The 19,972-nt window shown below is 40.4% G+C and overlaps 1 protein-coding gene across 2 annotated transcripts in view; it reads left to right on the top strand.

Annotated features, from left to right (window-relative positions):
* The window catches only part of PAM (peptidylglycine alpha-amidating monooxygenase), a 333,859-nt gene that overhangs the window by 219,758 nt on the left and 94,129 nt on the right, over positions 1–19,972 (top strand). For both annotated transcript variants that reach the window (XM_005209762.5, NM_173948.2), the window contains 1 exon segment: positions 205–288. In XM_005209762.5, coding sequence (XP_005209819.1) covers positions 205–288 — 84 coding nt within the window.

Genomic DNA, 19,972 nt, shown 5'->3' on the forward strand with positions numbered 1-19,972 from the left:
ATTCCATCAAAGTTTTGAGGAGAAATAATAGGTTATATCAGAGATTTTCATTGAACAGCCAGTTTATTGTTATTTTAATATAATTGCATATGTTACATACTATTTTCTTTCCATTTGGATTTCATAGATCAGCAACCTTTGATTAGCTCTATTTTAGAGTTCCATTTCTAAAATACGAGTTTATCTTCTTTTGAAAATCTTCAGGTGTTGGATTCAGAGTTGGAGGAGAGACTGGAAGCAAATACTTTGTACTCCAAGTACACTATGGGGATATTAGTGCTTTTAGAGGTAAGTTTTGAAATGTTGAAACTAAGCTCAACTTTCATTACTATATTGTTTAAACTATATGCACTAACTATTACCTATGTAATAAAATGAAGAATTAACTATACCCTCTGCCCAATAGGAAACAGCTGCTTGTGTGTCCTGGAATTTGGGACTATTGAAGTGAAAAGTGTTAGTCAGTCACTCAGTCGTGTTTGACTCTTTGCCGCCCCGTGGACTGGGGACCTCCAGGCTGGAATAGTGGAGTGGGTTGCCATTTCCTTCTCCAGGGGATCTTCCCAACCCAGGTCTCCTGCATTGCAGGCAGAGTCTTTACCGTTTGAGCCACCAGACATGAGTTTTCTTTTGAAAGTTACAGTCTCTTACACACATTTTCTCTTATTCATCCTACTGTGCTTTCTCTTACGCTAACTTTAGGGTTCTCTTCCTTTACAGAGTATTTATCTTATCCACTGTCTCCTATTAAGAGGTTCCATCTAAGCAGCAGCATCAGAACGAATAGAGACTAGTAATTAATTTCTCTTCCTAGAAGCAAATCACTGGAGAGTCACTGGGTTTCGTGATGGCAGGGAAGTTCTCCGACACACGGGTTCACGTCAGTGCTGTCTGTAATCCACACTTGCCTCTTATCTGTTGTCAACTGAGCTGATGTTCAGACCCCTCCCCCTCCACAGAGGCTTCTGAATATTGCCTGGGACTCTTGTTGGCCTACCCGTATGACTAGGCACTTTGCTGAAGTGCTCCTTTTCTTACTATAGAATCTTTAACATGAGGATGGGGCCCTGTTGCCAAGGCACCCAAGACTGTAATTATCACTCCTGCTGCTGCATTTAATCAGCTCCAGCTGCATTCCAGGTTCACACTTTGGTGTTCACAGGAGTACAAACATTAAGCAGTCTTCTGGGCACGTGAGCCTTCCCCTTTGCCTTGCTGACATACGTGTTTTCTCGAGTTCTCTAATTCAACACTGTATTTCTACTAACTAACCTAATACATTCTGCTCTGTAGATACATTAGCTTTCTATCCATCAATGAAGTGTAGAAGCACATGTCCATCTCTGCCTGTGAAACATCCCCAGGGCCTTTGCTGAGCGAGCACCCCGTGGTGAGGGTGTCCACAGGTTCTCAGCATCAGGGCTGGGACAATAAATACAGTCTTCCTCTGGAAAAGGATCTATATGCTTCAGTTAAAATTTTTAGAAAGAATAAATTTATAGAATAAGAAAATTATAATAAGTATTGCCATCAGATGTATTATCGATTAAACAAGCTCCTATGAACCAGCTCAGGAGCCTAACTCCCAAGTAAAACCTGTTTTATATTTAAAGTATGCTGTGAGTTGTATATAAATAGCTTTCCATTTTTGGAACAGAACCTAAAATCTTAAGTTGTTAATTATAGCACTGAGACAAGGTTTTGTTGAAAACAGAGGAATAAATAATGTTCGTGTTTGAGGAACAAAGACACAAATTATCTGCTCTGAAATTTGCCATGTGGGTATCGGGGGGAACAGGCTGATTCTAAGACTGCTGACTTCCAAAGCATTGACAAGACTATTATTTTCCCAAAGAAATGGGGAAGGCTTTCCCCAGTCACCACAACTAAAATAGCTGGTCATAACCCACAGCCTCCAACCCCCAAATCTATCCTCTGTAGAACCCTAGACTTCAACCTAATTCCTCCTAGCTTCGTAGTACTTCCTTACAGATACTGCACTGATACCCCCAGGGCAAAGGGAAAATACATCATATACTAGTTTTCAAAACATACTACTGTAATAATTTAACTTATTACTGATGAAGAATTAATTTCGTTTTGTAATTTATGTTTAATTTGGGGTCATGAAAAAGTACTGATGTTTAATTTATAAATATATCATCTTTATTTACTATAAGGGACTGGAAACTTTTATACTAGTTTTTCATTTTTCATTTTTCTGAGAAACGTTTTTCAAAGAGATAGTACATATAAGGGAGGAAGATTGATCCTATAACTTACAGATCTTATAATAATGTAATAGAAATGTAAACCCAAAATGTCACCCATGTAATTCATTCAGTAGCACAGATACCATCTTGTGCCTTAAGCTATACATGGATGGCTTAGAATAGGAAGTAAACAACATGAGAAGATCAAATCGCACTGAAACAACACGGGGGCATTTTGCATTTATACTTAATTGAGTATGAGTGGAGATTGAATTATAAAACCCAGGGCTGCCAGGGTTTAGATGAATATGCTACAGTTCGGGGAGCTCTGTGAATTAGTGCAGTGTTTTGGAAGGCAGCTTTATCATATTATATACATTTTATATAAAACATTAAAATCTCGCTCTAGGCTTCTGTCCTCAACTAAAGGAAGGGTTTTGTTGGAATTTTTTAGTTTTGTTTTCTAAGGAGCTACCTACCCACAGTTATTTATATACCATTATCTAGTGATATGAAAACCTGGAAAGTTAACGAAAGTCCCTTAATAGGGGACTAATCAAATAAATGGTATAACAACAAAAATAGCAACTCATAAATTTTTATACAGACTACATAAAGCCATAGATATGCTTGTATGTTTTCAAGGGTTATAAGGAACACGGAATAAAAGGAAGCAGTCAGTAAGCTGAAAGACAGGATTGTGTGATTTTTTTCCCCCTTTACAATGTTATAATTCTCTTCAGTTTTTAAATTCTCCTAATATAAACACTATGTTAAGTACCTGCCAGTTAGTGCACTATACTTCTACTCATACCCTCCTAATAAAAAAGTGTTAAAGTAAATCTCTATGTGCTTGAGTAACTATAAGAAGTGACTTATACTTTAAAAAGATTCTATATGGTGATCTCACAGTTATTGCCAGATGAATCTAGAAGTGGAATTATAGCATCATATCTTTTAATAATTAAAAATGAATTATATATGTTCTATATATGTGTACATATATACATAATCATCTTAGTGAAGATTCGAACTTTATGTTAAAACTATTAATGATATTTTTTTAGAATGTAAATTATAAATCAAAAGCAGATTAGCACCACAAGGAAATCACTGCACTCTGCTGAAAAGTGAGAAAATGTTTGGTTTAAGCGTATGAGCATTTTTCTACACAAGGAACGTTTTAGAGACTTGGGAAGCCTAAGACGTCTCTTTAATCATGCATCAACAGTGAAGGTAAAATGTCTTCTGATGTTTATTGGAGAACATACCCTGAAGCCAGCTGGGTGCGTCTTGGACTGGGATGTCTAGTAGTGAGGAAAGATTGATCTGTGGGTGGCCTGAAATACTTGTTTTGGTTTGGCTTTTTGTTTTAGAAGTAGAGCAGAATGTGAAGCTGTAAAAGCGACAGTTAAAAGGGCCCAACTTTATTAGATGCCACGCCAGTCTTACGTCAGATCTGGGCTAGTGCGGCTGTGCTGATCTTCTTGCTCAGAGGAGTCTAGTACATTCTCGCAGGAGAGACAAGCACAGGAGCAGGGTGTTTTTAGGCAGAAGTAGAAATGCGTCCCAGACACAGGGGCTGTGGGGTGACCAGCGGGCAGGTCTGCCTGGCAGGGCAGGGGGATGGTGTCTGGGAAAGCCTTCTTAGAAGATGGAGCCTTTGCAAGGATTCACACTGCGGATGGGGACTGCAGCCATGAAATTAAAAGACGCTTGCTCCTTGGAAGGAAGGTTATGACCAACCTAGACAGCATATTCAAAAGCAGAGACATTACTTTGCCAACAAAGGTCCGTCTAGTCAAGGCTATGGTTTTTCCAGTGGTCATGTATGGATGTGAGAGTTGGACTGTGAAGAAAGCTGAGCGCCGAAGAATTGATGCTTTTGAACTGTGGTGTTGGAGAAGACTCTTGAGAGTCCCTTGGACTGCAAGGAGATCCAACCAGTCCATTCTAAAGGAGATCAGTCCTGGGTGTTCATTGGAAGGGCTGATGCTAAAACTGAAACTCCAATACTTTGGCCTCCTGATGCGAAGAGCTGACTCATTGGAAAAGACCCTGATGCTGAGAAAGATTGAAGGTGGGAGGAGAAGGGGACAACAGAGGATGACATGGTTGGATGGCATCACTGATTCAATGGACATGAAGTTGAGTAAACTCTGGGAGTTGGTGATGGACAGGGAGGCCTGGCGTGCTGTGGTCCATGGGTCTCAAAGAGTTGCACATGACTGAGCAACTGAACTGAACTGAACTGACATGGTAATCGGGAGCCTACAGTCAGGTGGGGGCTGGGAGGAGACATGTTCCAGATGGAGTAAAAGTGTGTGCATGGATTTGGGGTGAGGAGCCTCAGGCCCACCAGGAACTCTTGGCAACAGCCTTACCGGAGTGTGAAATGCCAAGGGACAGGTGGCAAGAAATGAGGAGAGAGCTGACAGGTGGGGACCGGACCACACAGATCCTGTTAGGACTGTTCTGAAACCACTCAGTGTGCTTCCCAGCGGTAACCTGATCAGATTTTCACTTGGGTCCTGGGCTTGAGTACATGACAAAGCCCCCAGCCTTACGAAGAAAGATTGGGGTGTTAGGAGGCCAGGGCGGGCTTGGATGGGACTCTGGAAGGCCAGAATGAGTTTGTTTTTTTATTTTAACGAAGCTTTAATTTTTTTTTTAGAAAGTAATGTTCTGTAGAAAACAGAATGTAACCCCATTAGAACTCACCATAGTCTTTGGTTACATGATCAAACTCTAAGTCCAGATGGCCTGGCAACGGCACTTGCTCATTTTATTATCCTCACCAAGTTTCTAAACCTCTCTGCTTTCCTCGTCTGTAAAGTGGGATCATAGCTTCTGACTGAGGCTATCTGGTAAGCACTCGGTGTTGGCCGCTCTCATAGTTTCTATAACAGGCTTTAAGGTGATAAAAATTCCCCTAAATGCCACCTTTTGTCCTAGTCACCCATAATATAGAGAATATGTTGGTTACCCTTCAAGGGTGTCAGAATTTCTTGTTATATTTAGACACAGAACCGTGTTTATGTTTGTCGCAGTGCCAGTGGAGGTTTCCTAGCTGGGCCCTGCTTCCTGCCTTTTTTGTTGTTCAGAGCTCAGTCGTACAGAGGTAATCTACAAGACTGAGTCCCCTGCCCTTAAGGAAATTAGAATAGCGGAAACTAGAGATTCCTCCTGGTCCTCTTTCTTTAGTTTTTTCATTGCCAAATTTTTTCTAAATAACGTCTTATTCCAACAGAGAAAATTCTCCTGAGATTATTGCAGAAACTCGCCACTTTTCTTCTGGATGTTTTGGCCCAAGGGAATCTTAAGAGACCTGGGCCTCTTCTTTGCAGAGTTTCTGGCATTAGCTTACTAGTCTCCAACAATAACTCTTCATTTCTCAAATCAGAAAACTCTTGCACTGACCAGCTCAAGTTGGAGCTGATATAAAAAGGAGGCAAGAATTTCTTTTCCCAAGTGCATAAGCTCTGACTGTCTTTGACTTGGCAGAATTTCCAAGCTATAAACTATTCATCCCTAAGTGCTTGGTGCCTATAAGAAAACTGACAGGTATTATCAGGGATAGAGACCACACACATACACACACACATACACACACACATACACACACACATCCAGAGCTTGCTTCTGCCCCTTCCTTACAACCCTCAGTGCACCTAGGTTTTAGCATTTTCCTGGGAGCACAGCAGAAAGGTTCATTTTTCTTAGAGTGAGTGTTTAATGCTTATTTTCTAAATGAGGGTAATGAAGCCTAGGGCTCCTGTTTTCAATGCTCCATTATATAAGAGTGAGCTCTGAGAAGTTTCATCTCCAAATTACTGAGGTTATATTAATAAAAATCACAAAATCCTAGCTGGAACCCTTAAAGAACAAAGCATTTTCGGTAGCCAAGCTTTCCAGAAAAATAAGATATTAACACTGTAAGTACCATAACCTTGAAATATTTTGGACAGAAATCTTTCCCAAATATATTATGGGTCTCACGAAAGTGAAACAGGTGGCAGATATTATGTACCTGATGCTCTGCCCAACACAGAGCAGACTGGCAATAAATGTTAGTTTATTCTTATCCTTTTGGTGGGTATCATAATTTGGGGCTGTCATTCTGGATATCAACTACTGTACAATAATTTCCTCCCACATTTTAGTAGTAGATACAGATTTTTCATGTTACTGGGCTTCTTGCCTTCTTCTGTCTGTTTCTATTTGATGTAGTTTCCTCAGCTGTCAAGCTACCGCTTCAACTCGTTTTAATTCAGACAGAGCAGCGCATGGAGGTGAAGATGAATGAGAACGAAAGTCTGCCCTCATCCAGTGGGGGCAAATGAAAATAAAACAGTAACTGTGATCCCCGGAGCCCATACAGTCAGTGCAGTAAGAGAGGGGGGTGAGAAGCAAACAAGACCACACTTCGTTCAGAAAAAGATTCCGTGTTCCCAGATTGATCTCCTCTGGGCATCCTTTCTCTTGCGTTCTAAATTGACAATGTGGAATATCGGCAGCCAAGTTTTATATAATTGTCAATTTAGAGTAAACAGACTCTGAGTTGAAACCCTTAGAGGGCGTTCTTTGAATAAAATCATAGGAACACCAGTGCCTGGACTTGGTAGCCTTCAGATTTGATTTCTTCTTGCCCTCTTGTGTTGTTGCATCCTGGCTGTGATCCGTTGCCGTGTGGCTTCCCTGGTGAGTCAGGTGGTAAAGAATCCACCTGCAGTGCGGGAGACCCAGATTCGATCCCTGGGTTGGGAAGATCCCCTGGAGAAGGGAATGGTTACCCACTCCAGTATTCTTGATAAAGAATTCCATGGACAGAGGAGCCTGGCACGGTACAGTCCCTAGGGTCGCAAAGAGTTGGATACAACTGCACGACCAACACTTGCACTTTTCTGCGTAGCTTAGTTCCAGACAAGTGGGTGTTATTAGACATAGGTGTTAGTAGACATGGATCATGCGTTCATGAAGTGCACACTCCGTACTCACATATGTGCACAAACAGGGGCTTCCTTTTCACCACAGCTGAGGCAGTAGCAGAGTGCGCATGAGGTAAAGGGGACAGTGGCAGGGAGAAGGGAAAACAGGACTCTGGAGGAATTCTGATTCCACAGTGACTCCTGCTGCTTATCTGCCTCTTACAAAACTACTGCCAGCAAGCTGTTGGAAAAAGCTTTGAAATTGTGAGCCCAGGAAAAATCCCTTGCTAATGCATTTTTGAACAAGGCAGAGCATAGATCGGTGGCAGGGCAGCTGCACTTCAAATTATGTCATTGCAGTAGAACGCTTTTGAACCATGGTATTGGAGAAGTCTCTTGAGAGGCTTGAACTGCAAGGAGATCCCACCAGTCCATCCTAAAGGAAATCAGTCCTGAATGTTCATTGGAAGGACTGATGCTGAAGCTGAAACTCCAAAACTTTGGCCACCTGATGCGAAGAACTGACTCATTGGAAAAGACCCTGATGCTGGGAAAGATTGAAGGCAGGAGGAGAAGGGGACGACAGAGGATGAGATGGTTGGATGGCATCACCAACTCAATGGACATGGGTTTGAGTAAACTCTGGGAATTGGTGATGGACAGGGAGGCCTGGCAATGACACCCCACTCCAGTACTCTTGCCTGGAAAATCCCATGGACGGAGGAGCCTGGTGGGCTTGTGGTGCATGGGGTCGCTAGGCATTGGACATGACTGAGTGACTTCACTTTCACTTTTCAGTTTCATGCATTGGAGAAGGAAATGGCAACCCACTCCAGTGTTCTTGCCTGGAGAATCCCAGGGACGGTGGAGCCTGGTGGGCTGCCGTCTATGGGGTCGCACAGAGTCGGACATGACTGAAGCGACTTAGCAGCAGCAGCAGCAGCAGGGAGGCCTGGCGTGCTGCAGTCAATGGGGTCACAAAGAGTTGGACACGACTGAGTGACTGAACTGAACTGAGTAGAAAGCAGGCTACTCTGGCTTCAGTGGAAGCACTGAGATGCTCTCGACTCCTGTTTCCTGGTTGTGGAACTGCTGGGACTCTGGTGGAAGGCCGCTCCCCGGGCTTCCTGCACTGTCTTCTTTCTCAATCTGTTGAAGCAGCTTCCTCTTGTGTGCTTTCCAGCGAGACACACCACGCCTGCTTTTACTCTCTCCCCTGCAGAGTGAGGGATACTGTGGCTGAGGGTATTTAAACCCACGTATTTTCAAGAGTTCCGGGTGACTTTCCACGTGTAAGAATCTCCCTTGAAATTCTGAATGGGGAGAGGGTGATTAAAGCTTCCCCTCCCCAGGGAGAAGCCTGAAAACCGTTGTCTCTATACTGAAGGAGACGGAGAAGACCCCTTTCTAGCATTCAGCCTGGCTTTCTCTAAATAGGACCCTGATGTGCACACGTTCCAGCAGTCCTGATCCCTTATGGCATACAGGAGGTTAGTTCTCAACATGATCTTTTTCCCCAGGGCGCACATGTTTCCAAGTTCAACTCCAGGAACGGCCGCACCCGTGGTTCCGGGAAGGGTTCTCTTGACTTCAGTTTCCCTTTTCTCTCTCAACCCTGGGATTCCCATGCCATTCAGCAAGTCTCCTTTCTTCCTTCCCACCTCCCGTTTTCTATTTCTCTAATATTCTTTGAGGTAGGGGCCCAAACTTTCATTCACATGCTTTGGGAAACATGCCGTTTGGAATTAAGAACATTAAACCCTTTTGAAAGATATTCAAGCGCAGAAATCATGTATTACATTATGTCACCTTTGGGTGTCTGAGACCCTGTCCCTAGTCAAATATGCTAAGATTCCTTTAGCACAGTGTTCAGGTGGTCACACTGTGAGGGTTAAAGACAGATGTAATAAGTAGCATCACATTCGTTCTGATCAGATTTTGCTACCAAACATTAGCCAGAAAAACTTTAGGCTTCCAGAGCTTTTCAGGCCTCGGAATTGCAAAAAGTTCCAGTAGGGGAAAAAGGGGTATTTCCCTGGTGGCTCAGATGGTAAAGCGTCTGCCTACAATGCAAGAGACCTTGGTTCGATCCCTGGGTCAGGAAGATCCCCTGGAGAAGGAAATGGCAACCCACTCCAGTACTCTCGCCTGGAAGATCCCATGGACAGAGAGCCTGGCAGGTACAGTCCATGGGGTCACAAAGAGTTGGACACAACTGAGCGACTTTACTTACTTTCCAGGGGAACAAGAAGCCTCAATTAGTTAAAAGACTAACAAGAATTGAAGGACTCTGGATGTATCTGAATATTTATTTTGTCATTAAAATAATCTCTCCCAAACTTTATTTTTCATTTTTTGAAAAATACAGAAGACCATTAAAAAGAAAAGTAAAAACTCACAATACCTATTTAAAAAATATATATAATATGAAGTGACATTTGCACATATCTATATACTAAAAAGCCATTGAATTATAGACTTAAAGGGGTCAATTGTAAGGTATGTACATTATATCTCAGTAAAACTATTGAAGAGAAGGTATATAGATGAAAAAGAAAAAAATCTACAATACCTTCTTCAATCCCATCTCCCTTTCTACCCCCAGCCCTCCCCCCAGGTAACTGCCATTTATATCTGCCGGTTTTCCATATGCTTGTCCCTTTTACATTTCTGTATACACACAGAAACCCCAGATATGTATATCTGCACTGTTTTTCTTTTTTTGGACAAAATTCAGATCACACTCTCCACAGATCTGCATTTGCTGTTGTTTTTAATTTAACAATGTATCCTGGGCATATTTCTACGGCAGCACATGTAAGGTTCTTTCATTATTTATCAGATCAGATCAGATCAGTCGCTCAGTTGTGTCCAACTCTTTGCGACCCCATGAATCACAGCACACCAGGCCTCCCTGTCCATCACCAACTCCTGGAGTTCACTCAGACTCAATTCCATCGAGTCAGTGATGCCATCCAGCCATCTCATCCTCTGTCTTCCCCTTCTCCTCCTGTCCCCAATCCCTCCCAGCATCAGAGTCTTTTCCAATGAGTCAACTCTTTGCATGAGGTGGCCAAAGTACTGGAGTTTCAGCTTTAGCATCATTCCTTCCAAAGAAATCCCAGGGCTGATCTCCTTCAGAATAGACTGGTTGGATCTCCTTGCAGTCCAAGGGACTCTCAAGAGTCTTCTCCAACACCACAGTTCAAAACCATCAATTCTTTGGCCCTCAGCTTTCTTTACAGTCCAACTCTCACATCCATACATGACCACTGGAAAAACATGATTGCTACTGCAGGGTAGATTTCTAAAAATGGGATTTTAGGGTTATAGAGTATTGAAACCTTAAGAGATTCCACCAAATTACCCAACAGAAGGATTTTTCCAATTTACAGTCCATAGTGAATGAGCAGTCCATGGTGAATATCCTTACCTGCACTCAGTTCAGTTCACTCAGTTGTGTCCGACTCTTTGCAACTCCATGGACTGCAGCATACCCGGCTTCCCTGTCCATCACCAACTCCCAGAGCTTGCTCAAACTCACATCCATCGAGTCAGTGATGCCATCCAACCATCTCACCCTCTGTCATCCCCTTCTCCTCCTGCCTTCAGTCTTTCCCAGAATCAGGGTCTTTTCCAATGTGTCAGTTCTTCGCATCAGGTGGCCAAAGTATTGGAGCATCAGCTTCAGCATCAGTCCTTCCAATGAATATTCAGGACTGATTTCCCTTAGGATGGACCGGTTTGATTTCCTTGCAGTCCGAGGGGCTAACCTGGCACTAGATGTTTTCATAGTTGAAACATTTTACCCAGTGTTTACTTAAATCAAGGAACTCTTTTTAATGTTCCATTAAAACAATTAGAATTAGCGAAATGTTCTTAATAGAATTACCTCTTAAAGTACATAGTAGTCTGTGTCAGAATTTCTCAGAATCTTATCTGTCAACTACTTGTGCCAGAATCTCCTCGGGGTGCTTTTTAAAATGAAAATTCCTAGTTTCAACCAGACCTACTGAATCAAATGCACAAGAAGTCGAGGACTGGCAGTTGTGTCCTGAAACTGTCTCATATTGACCGGAAAGAGCCAGTAGTTAATTTTCAGCTGTTTCGTGAGCTCATTGTTAAGTGCGCATGTGTGCTTAGCTGCTCAGCCGTGTCAGGCTCTTGGACACAACAGGCTCCTCTGTTCATGGGATTCTCCAGGCAAGAATACTGGAGTGGGTTACCCTTCCCTTCTCCAGGTGACCTCCTAACCCAGGGATCGAATCCAGGTCTCCTGCATTGTAGGTGGAGTCTTTACCAGCTGAGCCACCAAGGAAGTCCATTGTTAAGTATAGCTGTGATGAAAAACAAAGGCAATAAATACTCAAAGATCATCATCCTCTAATTATCTTACTACATTTTACTATTATCTTCACTCTGGTTGGTATTTATGTCTATTGATCTGTACGGTGGAAATGCTATAGAATGATGCACGAATGGCTCATCTTTTCCCAGCCCAGTGTTCAGTAATGTCCCATTGATAGCTTGAAATCAGTCATGGTGGGAAATTTTACACCATTGAAATTGACAAGCACTACAAATCAGTGCTTCATAAATTATTTTGTTGTTTAGATTTAAGAAAATAATGAAAACTATGTTAGTAGTGCAGATTATTGTGAATAGCCAAAATACTTTACAAAATATTTTTTCAATTCAAAAACTACTATCCAACACTGCAAAGATTTTGCTCACTTTGCTGATTAGCAAGTGGTTTGAGCCTATCTCTTTGTTATTTCAATAAAGCAGGATATCAACAAACATTCTTATCTGAAGGACTCACTCATCATTTATAACCATAGGTGAGCTAAGAAAAGTTCAGCAAAAATTAAGGAAATAATTCTGTGAAATTCATCTGGTTATATGGAATTTATGATAAATAGTATTATTTATTTTATTATTTTTATAAGTTGTGTCCTACACATCTTTTATGTTAATAAAAATTATAATAAATGTGTATTTACCCACACATGTATATTTTTTTCAGACAGCCTGTGTGTTATCAGCACACCCCTGAGCTCAGCATTCTGAAATTTTAATGAGCTCCCCAGTTGACTTTTATGCAAACTACAGTTTGACAACTGAGTCTCAGATTTTCCTAGAGGATTAAATTTTCTTCTAGGTTTTGTTTTTTTTTTCCCCCCCTGTACTCCAGGTATGTCAGGGAAATCTCCTGAGGCTTGGGCCATGAGCAGAATAATTTGCATTTATCACAATAAGTATAATTAAATCTCAATTCTCTTTAATTTAATTACCGTCTGGTTTTTCTACTACTTTTTTATTTCACTTAGAAATTTGAAAGAGAGTTTATGTTTATTCTTAACATTTTCACAAAATTTGGTGTTTGGATTTTAAGATTCTATTCTAGTAATATAGAGAAGGCACTTTGAGTGCATGTATGACTTTCTTGGAGACACCCCTTCCTATATAGGGATGCAAATGTTCCTTCTTGACACTTAATCAAGATAAACGTTTTCAAAAAGTGAACAAAAATAATTATATCTTTCCATTTTTTACATTTTTTTAAATTTTTAAGTGGAATATATGGGGTGACAGAGACTAGAAAGTAAGAGAATGGCAGAGACCATGAGACCAACTGTGAGAGATAAATGATTGGCAGGAAGGTACTGTTCAACCTGCATGAAATTCCGTAGCCTTTTAGGCATTTTCAAAAGGGATGAGATTGGAACACGGCTGAAAGGCATTGTGGAAAAGGAAACCATGACTTTCACTTTCTTCCATTAAGGGTAAAAACCATAGATCTTATGTCTCATGTACTAATTCATTTTTAAAACATTTGCTTTTAACACCACAGACTTAGCCTTTGGGATGGTAGAAGTGTGACTGGAAGAGACGTCTCCATCTAGCTCAGCCCCTCCAGTTTACAGAAATGGAAATCAATACTCAGAAAGGTTAAGTGACTTGCCTGAGGTGGTATAGCTACTAGTCCAGTGGTATTAAAAACTAGAAGAATTTAATTTGTGTTGAATTTCTAATTTGTAGTTTGTCAAAGTTCATGTCCTGACTATATAAAACAAATAATGGAGTCAGTCCTTCTTCAAGTCCTTTGAACCACTAGGAACAAAGAGGACATGAACTTTAACAAACTACAAATTAGAAATTCCACACAAATCATCCTTGCCCAATAGAATAAATATGAGTAGAGGCTGGAGTGTTCACCTCATCTCATGTATTCCTTCTCATTCTGATATATGAAGGAATCCACTTCCCTTATGGAGGGATAATTCTACACCAGGTTGCTTGATAATCCCTCTGATTTCAGAAGAATTATAATAGGATGTTCTTCATGTTCTTCTGAAACCTTCATTATACTCAAGCAGCTTGTTGTGAATCACAGGAATGATTTTAGGACTGTTCGATACCTCTCAAATGATCCAGATGAAGTCTTTTTTCCTGCAGTATTTTTTTTTTGGCTTTTGTTAGTCTCATCACATAAATGTAAGCTCCCTGATTCTCTAGCTTCCTGAATTTCAATTTTGTTATTCATCTTCAGTTTGGAAGACTAATGGTCCTTATTCATCTCATTCATTCTGTGGAACACCTGTTTATTTTAATACCTAAATATGGTCATTAAGTTTCAAGACTTGCGTTTTCATTCATTCGGTTATGAGAAGATGCAGAAAGCCCTGCAGTATTATTGCTTTTTAAAGAATGTATTCAGAGTGTTCTTTATTCCTTAAAATGTGTTTTTTAAAGCAATGTAACATTGAACAATGTAATATTTAGCTTAAGTGATGTCTTTTAGGAAAAAAAATTTCCCTAATACTATTTAAGCTTTCATATTTTGCCTTTATTTTCTAGTTGTTTCCAAGACAGGCCTATACTTTGCCTTCACGTACCACTTTGCAGCTCGTGCTGTTTTAATCACCCATAATTATTAACACCTTTTTGAAGCAGGTCAGGGGTACATAGTCACTAATTAATTTCATTTAAATTAATACCAGATAACCTTTCATTTTTAACCAAAATAAATTAAGAGGAGAAATAAAGTTACTTGCCCGTGGGCTCACACCGGAATTAGGAGACTCGAGGCATTTTTCCGCGCACTCCATGAACGCTCAGGCTGGTGTCCACGGCCTCCCTTACTGGTCCCCTCATCGCCTCGGCACGTTCATGTTTGTTTACTGTGTTACAGGAATTCTGGTAAGAGGTGGCAGTCGTGAGACAGAAGTGCTAGCATCTGTACATTCCATTTCCTGCTTTCTATTAATTCCTTTCTTATGGTGGTTGACGGTCTTGCTTATAAAATGCAAGTGATACCCTAAATAAGTACATTACCAAAAAGACATTTAATGAAAGCTATTCAAATATTGCTTTAATGACATTTACAAAATAATCCTGTTAGAAAAATAAAAGTCCAACCTTCCGTAGGCCTGGAAGAGACCCTTCTCACCTCCCTCTTTCTGCCAACTGAAACATTCCTCTCCTCTTCATCCAATTTGGAAACCCTTCATCCTGCTCCTTATTTCTTCTCATTCTAAATGAATTCTTCTTCTGTCCCTCTTTGGAAATTTTCCAGAGTCTGTCTTCCTGTAGGAATGTCACCCTCCCCCACACTTTTCTAGCTCCATTTCTTTGCAAGTATTACTTACTCTTCTTTTTCCAACCGAAGTGTAACACATCACCTATAATGGCAGAAACAGGCATAAAATCTAAGTAGTAACTGCAGATCCTTCCAAACAAAACCTTTATCTTACAGTGTGAAGATTTGCTCACGGGCTCAGGAAATTTGGACTGATAATTTGGGTCACTGAAGGGTTTCAGTGTTTGCCCTACTAGTTCTTAACTCACAAAAGCTTTATAAAATTATTTTAATAATCCCCATGCCACAGTACAACTTGAAGATATTGAATGATTAAAAATTAACACTGAATCAAACATATAAGCTATAATATTCAACATATATTTCCTAATTAATACCCCAGACTAAATGCATGCATAATTATATGTAAATTTGGGTTTTTTAATTGAAGAACCAAAATACAATGCACAATGTAGTATTTTAAGTTGAGGAAGATAATTGTGTTGCAAATACAGCCACTGATTTTAGGTTGAAGTTCACAAAACGTATATTCCAACTAAATTACAGCATTTGGGCCACATCAGCTTCCTGTTTGCGAAAGAAAACAAGATGGTGTTGCTGCTAGGTTACCCTCTCTCTGTTTATCATTTATGAGCACTTAGAGGTTTCGGTTAAATAAAGAAGGGAGAACACATTATTGCAGAAAGTAATTGAGAATTCCATAGAAGGTGAAAGATAAGCCTTTTATGTATATAAAAACATACCCTCAAGACAATTCAAAAATGCATAATGGAGCACTTTATATGAGACATGTGATTTTAGCTTTATATCTCAACTTAAATTTCTTTGATTAAAACTCTTAAAGTTCCTTTTCATTCCATAACTTATTCTTCCTTTCTGTGGTTCCTAGACTTGTGCAGTTACATTCTGCCCTCAGTGGGAAGAACAGATAATTGAGAGATTGCAAAAAAAAAAAAAAATTTAAGATTTCCACTCTAAAGATGAATATATATTAAAAACTGACATATGCATATGAAGTAAAAAGAGTTTGATAGGACTTTTCACTGAGAGAAAGGGGAAATAATAAAATAACTATTAGTAACCAGGTATTGGAGAAGGCAATGGCACCCCACTCCAGTACTCTTGCCTGGAAAATCCCATGGACAGAGGAGCCTCGTAGGCAGCAGTCCATGGGGTCGCTAGGAGTCGGACACGACTGAGCGACTTCACTTTCACTTTTCACTTTCATGCATTGGAGAAGGCAATGGCACCCCACTCCGGTACTCTTGCCTGGAAAACCCCATGGATGGAGGAGCCTGGTGGGCTGCAGTCCATGGGGTCGCTAGGAGTCAGACACGACTGAGCAACTTCACTTTCACTTTTCACTTGCATGCACTGGAGAAGGAAATGGCAAGCCACTCCAGTGTTCTTGCCTGGAGAATCCCAGGGACAGGGGAGCCTGGTGGGCTGCCGTCTATTGGGTCGCACAGAGTTGGACACGACTGAAGCAACTTAGCAGCAGCAGCAACCAGGTATACGGCTTCCCAGGTGGCACAGTGATAAAGGAGACCTGCCTGCCAATTCAGGAGATGCAAGAGTCGCAGGTTCGATCCCTGGGGTCAGGAAGATCCCCTGGAGGAGGAAATGGCAACCCACTCCAGTATTCTTGCCTGAAAATCGCATGGACAGAAGAACCTGGGGGGCTACAGTCCATGGGGTCGCAAAGAGTCTCACACGACTGAGCGACTGAACACACACAACCAGGTATCATATTTAAAAACTGCCAACCAAAGCCCATGAAGCTAGTGGACAGGCTAAAGTGCTAAAAGACAGCATCTTTGGAAAGACAAGTGCATGTTTAATTATGCTGTGTACACCAAGTAAAGATTTAAAACTTAATGCCTTGGGAAGGGGCCACAAGTAGAGAGCTTTTTGCTTCTTGATCTGAATGGAATGTGTTAGTTTTCTTAAAATTCTCAGGCTATACCTTATGATTTGTGCCCTATTCTGTATACTATAGTTCAACAAAAAGTTCAAAAAACAATCAATCATTTTAAAAACTCCATGCTATGTTTTTTAAAATTCTGTTTTTACTTAGGATTGGGGGGTTTCGTCTTTTAATTTTACTCTCTTAGAAGTATGATTCTAGAGCAGGCTCATCATTCTGAGAGAAGAACCAGTGTGAACCCTAAGCTTCACCGTGGAGTCTTTCCTCTGCATTCATAAGAGATGGAAAGAGGAACGTGCTCCGACATTTGTCCTGCCGTAACATCCTCTGCACACACAGCGATTACAAAAGCTCGCTGATGAGCCTGCCTGCCTGCCTTCCATTTGATCTCTTTTGGGAACAGCACAAGCCATCATTCGTGAAAGTCATCTTCTTGCAGGATGGATAAATGCATTTTCTCTTCCTTGCCACAGGACAAATGGAAGCTAGTAATTTCTAGTCCCACGGCAGTGAATACAAAATCAAAGGAGGCTGACTCACTGCAGTGACAGCTTCAAAAGGAATTCCTTTTTGAAGATTTTTTTTTTATTTTTGTAGTGCTGGTTTATTTAGCACCGAAGCTTGTCTCTAAGCCAGCTTTTTGCAGCCTCCAGGAACACCTCTGTGCAGTTTCTGTCATGTATTAACAGTGCCCCCATTTCGGCTATATTTGCCCACCAGATACACGTTTGCCGTGACAGCTTAAGATGTTAGTGCTTTTTGAGTGGAGACAATTTTATATCAATGTATCTGTAACTGGAGAGTCCTAAGATGATGAAAATATGCTCTCAGTGAATTCTCTAGGAGAAATCTCGTGACTGAGATCTTATTTGGCAGAAACTCTTAACAAAAAAACTTTGATATATGCCTGTTTGGGTTAGTTTGGAGAATCATCATTTTACCGAGTACTGTTAAGTGACTGCAGGACCTGCGTTTATAGTCCGGGAGTACCAAAAACAACAATAAAGGAGTTGTGTCTTATCTTCATTAAAACCAGGGTTCCATTCAACGTGCCTGGGCTCAGAATGAACATAGGACCCCGGTCTGCTGTGCCCGCCGTGGCTTCCTCTTTGCCTCTGATTCTTGTGTCATCTCTGCTGCAGCAGGCTTTCAGATGCACAGAAATAACCCTTTTTATATAACAGCACAGTCCAACTGTATGGAAATAACTTTAAAAAATAAAATATGGCTCAACCGACAGAAATGACAGCAGTCTACTTCAGTGCCAAGGAAGCTGGCTGTGTTGCATCTACTAGGAGACCTCACTCTCCACTCTCCTAAGGGATTCTCCAAGTAATTTTGAGTATATGAAATGTTCCCTGACTGTTGAAATGAATCCCCAAGTAATCTATTCCTCGCCACCTTTGGGAGCCATGATTTAATCTCAGCAAAACAAAACATCATCTGTCCCATTCATTTAACGGTGTTAATTCAGAACAAAGAACCATAAGGTAAAGATCAAGCTAGCATTCAAATTGTTATTAAGAAATCTGTGAACATACATTATTGAAAAATTATTGGTGTGTCTTATACCCCTAAATCATTTTTTTTCTGTTAATTCAACACAGGCAGAAAAACAGAAAGAGATCGTTAAATTCTGTTCAGAATACTCTGAGAGGGTGGAAGGGTATGAGACAATTTACTGTTTGCTCACACATTTCCTAAAATATGTTTTTGATATTAAAGATCTTAGTTCTTTGTTTTTCATAAGACTTGACTGTGGTTCCAGGCATGCTTTTTAGTACTTCCATGAGGAAAGGATCCATCATCTAAAACTGTGGTGGGGATAGTAGATAATGGGTGTGCTTTATCCTTTACCTTCTGAGGAGAGTGCAGTGAATTGAAATCCATGCTATGACTGTCTTTCTGAAGGACTTTTCCAATTAGTGGGATGTTGTAACAACACATTGGTTCCCTTAGGATCAATGATTAACCTATTTTTTTTTTTATTGAAGCAGGAAGCATCCAGGACAAGATGAGCTCATGAAATATATCTCTTGAGGGAAAGATTAGGAGAAGGCAGCAGACTTTTAAGGACCTAAGATGTAATAGGTTATTATCATGCATTATTCCACATCCTTACTACTTAGCTATGAATCCAAGTAGGAGCTAAAAGCTATTATTAGAAAAGCAAGCTAAATAGTGTGGAATGGATAACCTCATATCCCATGCATCCACCTCCCATTAAGAGAAATGAACTTCCTACCTAAGTGGGTATCCTTAAGTACCACTGGTTATGTATCCATCCTTGCTTAATTCTTGTATCTTAGTTTCAGGACGTTTCATAGATAAAATTCCTTGGAAGTCTCTAAGAAATGGAATTCCTTTTTTTTTTTTTAAGTAAATAATGTTTACTAAATACTGACTTTTGAGAATTAGTATCGATTAGTGTTGATACCCAGATGTATCACCAGTTAGCTGAATTACTTTGGTCAAGATTGAATCTCAGTTGCTACTTTTCCCCTGTCTATAAAGTGCAAGAGTTGAACTCCATCATCTCCAGGGTGCCTTCCTCTTCTGAAATTCAATGAGTCTATATATTTGATAAAATACCTTGCTGCGGTTATACATCTCTGCCTAAGCAGAGAACAATTTCCCAAAAAGAGAAGCTGAAACCCTTGTGGAGCAATCATCCAGTTTTCATCTGACTCAAGATTAGATTCTGACTGAATGTTATTTTCAGTTTTCATCCAGAGCCTGGAAATACTTGTTTCTTTCATTATCAGATGATTCTTTAGAAGTCTTAACCAATGGACCACCAGTACTTCTATGGCTTGATGTGCTTCTAAGACATTAGTAGACTTGATTTTACTTGATTTTCTTTTTAAAAATGACTCTAACATTTTCACTGTTAATATCTTCACCATTACAAAAAGTTCCAGTATCTACATATGACATTATAATGGACTGTAATGACATAAAATGAAATATACCTCCCAATGTCATCTAGTCCTTATTTAGTGAATGAAGTTTAATCACTGTTTCTTTAAATCAATCAAGCTAAAAGTATTTCTTAATGAAAGAGAACAGCAGTCATGAAAGATCCCTTTAACAGGGATATCTTGTGTTCAATCTTCTGTAAATACAAAACATTAATAGCTGAAAGTCAGGTGTTCACCAGTGTACCTTGGAGAGAGCATGCACCCACAGCCCAGTACAGTAAAAGAGAGAACAATTTGTTTTTGAAAAAGACTGAAATAAGTAAAGATACCTGGAAAGAAGAGCTGTCAACATTTTTACACGATAATGTAAAATGTACAGG

The sequence above is a fragment of the Bos taurus genome, chromosome 7 (assembly GCF_002263795.3).
Source record: "Bos taurus isolate L1 Dominette 01449 registration number 42190680 breed Hereford chromosome 7, ARS-UCD2.0, whole genome shotgun sequence".
Taxonomy (NCBI): Eukaryota; Metazoa; Chordata; class Mammalia; order Artiodactyla; family Bovidae; genus Bos; species Bos taurus.